The sequence below is a fragment of the Parasteatoda tepidariorum genome, chromosome 5 (assembly GCF_043381705.1).
Source record: "Parasteatoda tepidariorum isolate YZ-2023 chromosome 5, CAS_Ptep_4.0, whole genome shotgun sequence".
Lineage (NCBI taxonomy): Eukaryota > Metazoa > Arthropoda > Arachnida > Araneae > Theridiidae > Parasteatoda > Parasteatoda tepidariorum.
In genome coordinates this window covers 11,208,647-11,219,687 of record NC_092208.1, presented here as the reverse complement: position 1 = coordinate 11,219,687, position 11,041 = coordinate 11,208,647, and the positions used below count along the sequence as shown (strand labels likewise).

The 11,041-nt window shown below is 26.5% G+C and overlaps 1 protein-coding gene across 1 annotated transcript in view; it reads left to right on the top strand.

Annotated features, from left to right (window-relative positions):
* The first annotated feature begins 436 nt into the window (after positions 1-436).
* Positions 437-11,041, top strand: part of LOC107455153 (protein trachealess) — a 337,778-nt gene continuing 327,173 nt past the window's right edge. Inside the window, exon 1 of the mRNA XM_043046105.2 lies at positions 437-1,599. Within this exon, the coding sequence (XP_042902039.1) occupies positions 1,457-1,599 (143 nt within the window). The 5' untranslated portion in view covers positions 437-1,456. The remainder of the gene's footprint in view (positions 1,600-11,041) is intronic.

The following is an 11,041-nucleotide window of genomic DNA, read 5'->3' as shown; positions in this document are numbered from 1 at the left end:
CCACGCAAAACCTCCCACGGTTGGCCTGACAGCAAGGGGGCTCTAACCTATGATTCGTCTACCACTGAGGATATTTCACGTCAGCACTGTGGTCGGTGCCAGCCGGATGCGGAATTCGTATCGACTGGGATTCGAACGCCGTTCGCCTCATTGGAAGGCGAACGCTCTATTCCCTGAGCCATCGCGGCTCAGGTCGTGTTCATTCCATTAAGTCAAAATCCTTAAAAACCAATTTTACTTTTATAATAATCTCATTTCTTTTACACAATATTCTCCAAAACGAGAGAGAGAGCGCCGAGGCTTCAAAATAAATAAATAAATAAACCGGCGACAGAAGAAGACACTGAAGAGAGAAAACATAATCAGGGGAATAGATATTCAGTGCACGGGGTGGAGGGATGAAAGAGAGTGGGTATGCAGGCGCAAGAGGCGACGCACACATCCGAATGAAAAGCCCTGAAACTAGGAGAGGCGATCGAAAACTCGGGACGGGCCGAGTCACATCTCGCTTTTCTTCCGCCGCTACAAACACACTACCACTAGAGTCGGCCACGTGTTTCTTTACAGGATACCTGCGATCTTTCCCACGTGCGCAATCATTTGTCGAATTCCATCAATTTCGTTGTACGATCATTTTTGATTGGCATCGTATACGTGTTGTTTTTAATGAAATAATCATCGAAATTTATATTTTTCTTATATTTGTGAAACTGGTAAGAATATAAATTTTGTATTTACTTCATTTGAACGTGAATTAGATGTGTTATAAAAATATTCTCTGTTACCTTATCAAGTTATGGATCAAATTCAGTGAAATTGAAATAAAAAATAGTTCGTATATTATATAGCTCACATATTCTTTGATTATGAATCTAATCTTTTTTGATATGTTGATGGTTTTCCTTTAACTTTATGAATAAGGCAGAATATTCGAAATTTAAATGTATCCAAAATTAGAATTTGAAGAAAAAAAATTTGATTTGGAAGAATAACGTGATTAAAATGGATGATCAAAGATAATGATAAGTGAATAACGTGATGATAGCGTGCGTGCAATGTAAATATAAAAAATCATAATTGAATTACGCATGATGAAGGCATGTGAGAAATGTAAATATCAAAAGAATAATACGGTGACATGTAACAGCAATAAGTATAGCTGAATAGTAAAATGTAAATATGAAAAGAGACCTGATTGATTATTGAATAACGATATGCAAATTGCACTGGCATAAATTGGTATGATTAATTTAAAGTAAAACGAACTAAACAGGAAGAAAAAAAACATTCATAAAGGCGTTTCTGAATGCAGATGCATAAGAAAATTCATGTCTTAAGTGGGGAAAAAAAGGAAGATTTCAACTATAGAAAATAATTAGAACTGGCAGCCACGGATTCTGGACTTAGGGGGCACCGCCCCGGTGGGGCAGATGCCCTCCGTCACCATTCTCAACATATGTTTGGTCACCCTGGTGCAGCAGTGGCTTGCCAGTGTTGTTACCCAGGGGACCCCTTGGGGGGCATGCAACCTGCGGATGCCTATGGAAATATGCCCATGGACTTGCATGTATCAGCACAAGGTTACCATCCATATTATAGGTGAGTGATACATTTTGAATTTATTTATATTATGAGTTTATTGATGAGTTTAGTTTGTGTGTAACTTCTAGTAACGTGTTATATTACACGATTTCAAGTTTCTAATAAGGTAATTTATAGGTTCCGAATTCATATTTTGAAGTGTATAACTTTAAATTTATAAGCTCGAGTATTTTGAATTTATAAGCCTATTTATAAATTCATTGATATAAAGTATGAAATCTTGAAAAGAAATTTATAAATTTCGAGCTTAGTTTTAAAATGTATACCTTTAAACTTAAGTTCGAATGTTGGGGAAATATATTGACACAAAATTTATGGTATAAACGAACTTTTTTTAAACTTTTTTTTTAAATCAAGGAATACATAAATATACATGATTCTGATATATATTTCCTAGTAAATGCATGACACTTAAATATGTAGTGATATTATAATTTTGCTTGACAGTGCGGTTTAAAAATATTACGGTATGGACTTTTAGAAATCGAAATATTAGAAGTATAAAATGAATTTCAGAAGTGTTTATGAGTTTAGAAAGTGTTTTTAAATTGTAATTGAAATATAATGGAATATATAGAATATATAAAAGCTAATTGTGATTGAAATATAATTGTAATATCTCTAAGAGTATTAAGCTATTAATTAAATTTATTTATTTGAATCATATATGTTATTTTTTTCTTCACGTTAACGTTTTAAAAAAGTATATTTTGATTGAATAATATTTTTCAATCGAAATATAAGTATATTAGTTTATACAAAAATGTGTAAACTCATTTTTATATACATTCGCTTTCGAATTAAGAAATATTTTGGGAACGTCAATAATTTCAGAAATATTTAAAGATTGTGATTTCAGAAATTGTTAATATTTTATCCGATTTTATCTGATAATTAATATGATAATTAATAATTTTCAATTAGTCAAATTTAACAAAATCCGAAGTCAAATTTATCAAAAAAAGATTTGTAATTACAATATGTAATTAAAATATGAAACTTTTTAAGCAAGCTGAGTTTTAATATTAAAATGTTTATGTCGGGCTTGTTTTGAAACAGTGACACGTTTCAATTTACTGCTAAGTTATAAAATTTACTTTAACATCATTAGTTGCTTTTATTTTTTGCATTCATAAATGTGAAAATCAACGCAACGAAAAAAGAAGTAACCCACAGAGATCATGTTAGCACAAGTTCCAATTTTTAAAATTTATTCCCTCTAAAGTTTTGGAGGAATATTATTGATTACATTTGGAGTTCTCAAAAAGCTTTTTTCTCAAGAATATTGCTAATTTAGCATTAATAAGTGAAGCATTATAAATTATACATAAACGTGTAATATTAGGATACATTAATAAGTGTGTAATAAATGGGATATCTAGCTTGTAGAATAATATTTATGAATGTGCCTAAAACAATCTTAATTTTACTCATTTACAAAGATAGAAGAATGCATATGTTTAACTATAACTAAAGATTCAAGTGATATTTTATGTTTTCGTAAATATTTGTATTTTAAATGTAAATACAATTTTATATACATAAAAGTTGATGAAATAATTAATGAACTTAAAATATATTTAATAAAATTACTCTTGAATAAAGGCAATAGGCTAATTTAATATAGCTTGTATTCGTGAAATATATTAATTCGAAAATAACGATCTAACATATTCTATAATTATTCAAACTTTGAAATGTTTTGTCTAAAAATGGAGAATCATAGAAATTAGAAAATAAATCTTATTTGGCTTTTTTTTTACACTGGCAATGCTGAACAAAACTTTTTAATAACGTAACTCATAACTTTTGAAAAATGATGGTTATAATTTAAATACAATTTTATATACATGAAAAATGTTCATGAAATAAGTAATGAACTTAAAATATATTCTATAAAATTACTCTTGAATAATAGCAATAAAGCTAATTTAATATAATTTGTAATCGTGAAATATGCTTTTTCACAAATAAACAATCTAATATATTCTATTATTATTTAAACTTTGAAATGTTTTGTCTAAAAATATTAAAAAGTCATTACCATTAGNCTTTTTAATAACGTAACTCATAACTTTTGAAAAATGATGGTTATAATTTAAATACAATTTTATATACATGAAAAATGCTCATGAAATAAGTAATGAACTTAAAATATATTCTATAAAATTACTCATGAATAATAGCAATAAAGCTAATTTAATATAATTTGTATTCGTGAAATATGTTAATTCACAAATAAACAATCTAATATATTCTATTATTATTTAAACTTTGAAATGTTTTGTTTAGAAATAGAAAATTATAGCAGTTAAGAAATTATTCTTATCTGGACTTTTTTTAAACTTTTGTTTTTACACTGGCAATGCTTAAAACTTATTAGTAAACGTATTTCATAACTTTTGAAAAATGATGGTATACAATGTATGTCAAAATAATATGGAAGATAATTAAGAACAACAAAAAAACACACAAGTAAAAAAGATTAAAAATTTTTTAATTAACTTTAATTAATAATTAGAGTTAAACTAATTTTTGTTTAAGAACACAAAAAAAGATTTAGTATTTTAAATTTAAGTTTTTGTTTAATTTAAAAATAATTTTCCTTCATATAATGATTTGTGCACTGTATTGAGAAAGTTCAGATTCTTTTAAAATGTAATATCTGACATATATAATTTTTTTTTTCCTCAAAAAAAGTCAGTTATTCAAAAATTTTAATCCATAATTTTTAAATTTATAGCGAAGATCAGTAATGTTTTGAAAAAATTATTTCATTTTCTTTAAATTTATATATCTGTATGGATATATCTCTTTAATAATTGCTAAAGTGCTGTCATTTAAATTTTAATATCATATATTTATCTATTCCCGTCTATTGTTTAAGCATTAATACATTCTACAAGGATGTAAAACGCATTTTAGAAAATAGGGGCAGGCTGACTTAAAAGATTAATTTGATATTTGCTAGTGTTGGCCACCATTTTAGTTTTAAAATATGGCATTCATCTAATTTCTGATCGAAATATAGATGTAGATATAAAGATGTATATTTATCTTTAATACATAAAGGTGAATACATTCATCTTGTTTTTCCAATATAAATTTACAGGATTAAATAATTGAATTGGAAATCTTTATGTCTTTGAAAAATGTCGAAGAATTTCATGGAAACTAAGACCACTCTTTTTGAGTTAAAACTAACTACTTAAAAGATAATACCAGAAATATTTGTTAATATTTTAGTTTCAAATAAATTATGAGCTTTTTTTTCCTTTTTAAATTTTTGAAAACATAAATATTGTATTTATTCAGATATACTTTAACACTAAATTTTAGTTTTCTTTAAACTTATACATTATCCTTCAACAAAATGAAGTTAGTATACATAGTTTTATTATCGATCATAATTTTTTTTTTCTCATCATATGAATGGCAAAAATCTGAATTTTTTCTTTTACGATGTTTTATTTGATTGGGCTTTCAATAAAAGGAATCTATTATATAATTTTACAACAGAAAACACTAATAAAATAAAGTGAATTTTTACATATATATATACATCATATATATTATATATATGGTTGTTTGTGGTATTTGTGGCAATCTAAATATTTTTTTTTGCAACTTCTTACACTTTTTTATTAAAAGTTTTATAAAGAGTTTTTGATAAATAATAATAATAATAATATACTTTGATCTCATTTACGAAACAGATTTATATCTGTGTAGTTTGAAAAGTTTTCTTCAAACTTGATAGCCAACAATTTTATAACATGAAATTTTTTGTGTAATGCAGTAAAAAAGCTGCTTTAAAAAAAATTTAAGTAAAGGAGAAGTATTCAAATGTATATTTTATGTAATATTCTTGTAACGTAGTAATTTTCATGTATCATTAGTAATTTTGACTTACGTGGCGGATATCAATGACAATGAAAAATATATGCATAGATTTAAGACAAAAAAAATTCGCTTTTCATGGATTAAAAAAAAAACCCTCATAAAATACTAATTTAAGTTGTAATGCATCAAAAGAAGAAGAAAAAATTCCCACATTCGAATACTAAACTGTTTAATTCTTGTGGATATTTTAAATTCTTAAATTGTACTCATTTTATAATTATAGTTATATAATTTTTTGAGAAATATAGTATATGAAATTTGGATGTAAAATCGAAAACTTAAAGAGATGAATGAGTTCAACTGAAATGATTTTAAATAATTTTTTTTTATATAATTATTTTACATAATTCTTTTGATAGATTTTTATGAAGCTAGAAAAAGAGAGAGAATTTATTTTTTTCAGATTTTGATTGGTGCATTTAAAATAGAACGATTAAACCGCATTCAGTAGGATTTTTCCCTAGGTTTGTAAAAATCATGAATTGCAATTTACTTTTCTCTAAGATTTTAAATTTTCTTTATTGTTGTTTAATTCAGTGCTTGCACATCAAGAAGAGGATCACTGATACCCACACATGTGACTTATGATGTCAGCGTCAGATGATAGCTTATAAGCAAAATGGTGTGTTTAAGTTGAACTAAGTTTCTCTACATAAGTTTGAATGTTAATTAACGTGAAATTAATTAAATCCAGCGCCATATCACGCAATGAATTTAAGGAAATGTAATTCTTTCTTGTCTTCTACTAAACTTAGATTTAATATTTGTTTATGTATTTTATTCTAGCCTTGATATATATTTGTTTTATGTACCTGGCAAACTTCGAGTTGTAAATAGTTTATGCTCAACATAGTTTAGTGCCTGTCTTTGTGTTAAGTAGTAAATATATAGCGAAAGAATTGAAATCCTTGAAAGAATATAGAATGTGTCACTTAAGAGTATTGCTACTTGACAGGCTTGGCTTACTCTAAATAGAATGGGAAAAAAACTACTCTTTACGCAAACAAATGCCACGTTTCATCAACCAATCAGAATCGAGATTCACACACATCACTTGCAGGTATCCCATTTTTCGAAAGAAACATATAAATTATTCAGTTGTGCGAAAATTATAAATTGAATCAATCGAAAAATCAGCCTTTAAACGATTAACAGGCGTAAACTGTTAAACTATAAGCTTCCCAAAAATAGAAGAAATTTGGAGCGGGGTTCAAAGACTCTGTGTTATGGATATGAAACAGACTCAATGAAATCAATAGTTTAATAATTCAAAACATCAAATAAAGTGTAGTAAGCTACGTCAAATTTCTAATTAACTTTATTCTCTAATTTCGGGGTTCCGATTAATGAAAGTCGCTTATTTAGGGTTCCACAGCAGCAAAAAAAAAAAAAAAAAAAAAAAAAAAAAAAAAAAAAAAAANAAAAAAAAAAAAAAAGTTGGGACAGTTTTAATAGAAGGTATGGTTTTAAATTACTACGGAAAAGAAATAATTTAATAGTTATACTTAAAAAAAATGCGAAAAATTATTTGTTATTTATTCATACAAATAACTTTCACTTGTATAAGAAATTCTCGAGGAATAAATTACCCTTTACCAACCACAGAAGCGAAACAGAAAAGTTTCAGTTAGCGTGCAGAGTTCAAAATAAATCGGAAATCAACATATGACATATTCTATTACTTATAGGGTGAGGAAATAATTGGCGACCGATTATGGTCGGAAAAAGTTTCCTCGCGCACCATCATTAGATGCGGGGTGAGAATTGGTGTTGAAAATTTATCAAATTTGGGAGAAAACTTTGCATAAAATCTTTCTGATTCTACACGTAACATCTGTCTTTCTTCCCTTTGCATTTGTGATTTTGGCGAGTTTTTCGTCATAAATGATGGGTAACACGCCCAGTTTTGCTTTTTTATTTCTTTTTGGAGTTTGGCAAGAAATGAATTTCAAATAGATTTTACCAATTACACTTTCTGATTTGCTGTTCATTTTTCAGGAGCGTTAAATAATATACTTCTTCAGTGTATTGTTCTTTATTGATCGATGAGCCAGTTTTGATTTGGATTGTTATTAGTAACTGAAAACGGGCTTTGGAGAACATTTTAGATATTTGACTAGACGATAAATAATAAAATGGGGAGTTGAAAAAAAAATATTTATTTAAAGTATTTGTTCACTCTATATGTATTAAAAGTTAAAATTGAAAATTTTGAAACCGTGTCAAAATCCGCTTTCAAATTTATTTATTTTTTAGATTTTAAAATGGTTCTTCTTTCGACTTTGCTTTTTAATTTCTCATTTGAAAAGAAAATCAAAAAGCAAAGTGTTTTCAAACTTAACTCTCCATCTGATTCGTTAAATTTAAGACATTTAATTTTGTCCGATTTCAAATTAATTAAATCGGCTTATAAATTTTAGAACTTCATTTTAAAAATAAATTTTGTTCCTTTTTTTTTTGTTGACAAAGTGGCCCTTTTGATAATAATTATATTCAAAATAAAATTTAGCTAACAATTAAGCCAAATAGATACAAATGGCGATTTTATTAAGAAGTATATTAATAAAATCTAGAACCAGATGAAACCAAGAGGTCTTAAGTTGCTTTTTGAATAAAAAAAATAATTAAAATAAAATGAAGCAAAGAACCTTGTAAAGCAGACGCAAGTGGCGTTTTTAATAAATAGGATATCAAAAATAAAATTTTAATTTGTAAATTTTTTTTTCACAAATTAATTTTTTGACATAAAATTCTAACATGCCGTTAGTAATTAAGTAAAATAGATACAAATTTCTCTTACGAGGAAAATAACAGCAAAAATTCCGGCTCAGTTAAAACTTAATTTTAAAAAAAATCACCGAAATCACAAAATGTTAAAAATATGATCCAGATAGAATTTTTTTTATTTTTTATAGTTTTAGTTACATTTTACTTAATTATTAGCTACATGTAACAAATAAATCGTTTTTTAATGAGTTTTTACGAAATTCCATCGTAACTTACAATTTGTGATTATGGTGGCAATAACTAATTGAATAATTAGATTAAAATGTAATATGTTTAAATAAAATAATATACATTTTTTTTCAGTTTGGAGCTTTATCTACAAAATAATAAATTTCTCTGAGTCTCAAAATATTATAACTATGATTCAGGCAGGAAAAAAAGCTTATAATTTTGACATTTTTAATTACATTTTACTTAATTATTAGCTACATGTAACAATATTTTTTTCACGAGTTTTTATAAAATACTACGTTAAATTACAATTTGTGATAATGACGGCAATAAACAATTGAATAATTTAGATTTGAATGCAATAGGTTTAAATAAAATAATATCAAAAATTTATCACAACTTGGAATTTTATCTGAAAAATCGTAAATTTCTCTAAATCACAAATATTATACGTATGATTCAAGTAGGAAAAAATAACATATAATTTTCACATTTTTAATTACATTTTAATTAATTATTAGCTACATGCAACAATATTTTTTTATTAATGTTTATAAAATGCTATCGTAACTTATAATTTATAGTATAATTTGTTTCTCACATTTTTTATTACGTTTTCCTTAATTATTAGCTACATGCAAATATATTTCATGAGTTTTTATAAAATACTATCGTAACTTATAATTTATAATATAATTTTCCCACTTTCAAATACATTTTACTTAATTATTAGCTACATGTAACAATATTTTTTCACGAGTTTTTATAAAATACAATCGTAACTTATAATTTATACAATAATTTTCCCATTTTTAAATACATTTTATTTAATTATTAGCTTAATGCAACAATACTTTTTCGTGACTTGTTATTAAATACTATCATAACTTATAATTGATACTATAATTTTTTTCTCACATTTTTAATTACATTTTACTTAATTATTAGCTACAAGTAACTATATTTTTTCATGACATTTTTATAAAATGCTATCGTTACTTATAATTTATAATATAATTTTCCCATTTTCAAATACATTTTCCTTAATTAATAGCTACATGCAACTATATTTTTTCATGTCTTTTTGTAAAATACTATCCGAACTTATAATTTATACTATAATTTTCTCATTTTCAAATGCATTTTACTTAATTATTAGCTACATGTAACAATATTCTTTCATGATGATATAAAATACTATCGTAAGTTATAATTTATACCAATGACTGCAATAAATAATTGAATAACTATAATTAAATATAATTTAAATGATAATAACATATGTTTACATTAATATTTGAAATTTTATCTAACAAATCAATTTTTAAAATTCAGTAAAACCACAAAACTCAACAACTTTTATATAGAATATGCACTGTCGTTATAATTCCTATCCCACGAGTTTGTAAGTGGGCAGGTACAGATCCTGGTTTTAATTTTGCTCTGGAAAAGTTGAGGGAAGAGTATTTTGTGGGAGTTGGCGCAAGTGGCGCGTTTCCCACCGTCGAAAGGTGCTGAGATGGCAGAATTATGATAATTTCGGGAAAAGGTAGCAGGGCTCTAATGACCCAACACCACTCACATAGGCGGAATGTGAGAATATCATTTATCAATTCGAACCATTCCCGGCAATTGCAGGAACATTCACCAACACAGAATAAATTGATTCCCTCTCTCTTTCTCTTGAGGGGGGGGGGTTGTGCAGGTAAGACAACAGCATGGCTAGGGTTGCAGTAGTAAATTCATTGCTACGGAAGATTTGTTATGATACTTAAAGGAAATTTATCTTTCAATGATTGTCATAAACCATCATAGTTCGATTAAATAAGAATAAAGTATGTATTCTTTGAAAAGTTTTTGCCCCATCCCTTTCGAGAATCTTTGAAGAGATGAGAGCATATTTTAGCCATTCATGTTTTGGTTTTTAATACTAACTTGAAAGGAAATGTTATTGATATTTTTAAGAAAGTTATTTATTTACGTGTAGTTAAAGATGGGATTCAAACTGTTATCCCCAATCAGATGAGAGAGTAAAGGAGTATTATCAAGGTTTTGAAAACCTCGATAAAACCTAGCGTGCAATTTTGAACTCTATCTAGAACAAAGGAGACTGTTAAATCGAAAACAGGTTTTATGACTACATGGAAACCTAATGTGCATGCATATATTATATGTACATAATATATGCATGCACTGCTTTTTGCGGATATAATCGTGTGAGCTGATGAGGAGATTATATCTTTTCATTATTTTGCTTTCCGACTTCTTAATTTTTTTTGAATAAAAAATTTCTTTACGTTAAATGTCTTTAAAAATACATATATTTAATATTTTTTCTTCTTCTCTTTTCATTAATCTTTATTATATTATTTTTCATGTTTTTTTCCATATTTTTAACTTATTTTTTGAGTTTTATATACTTGCAGCTTATGCACAGTAAATAAAACTTATCATTTTTTAATTTTCTCTTTATCCTTTTAGTCTTCATTGTGTGCTTAATGTGCTAATATATATATATACACAATTCTGAGCTAATTGTGTCTGAGTCACATTGTGTGCTAATATATATATATATATA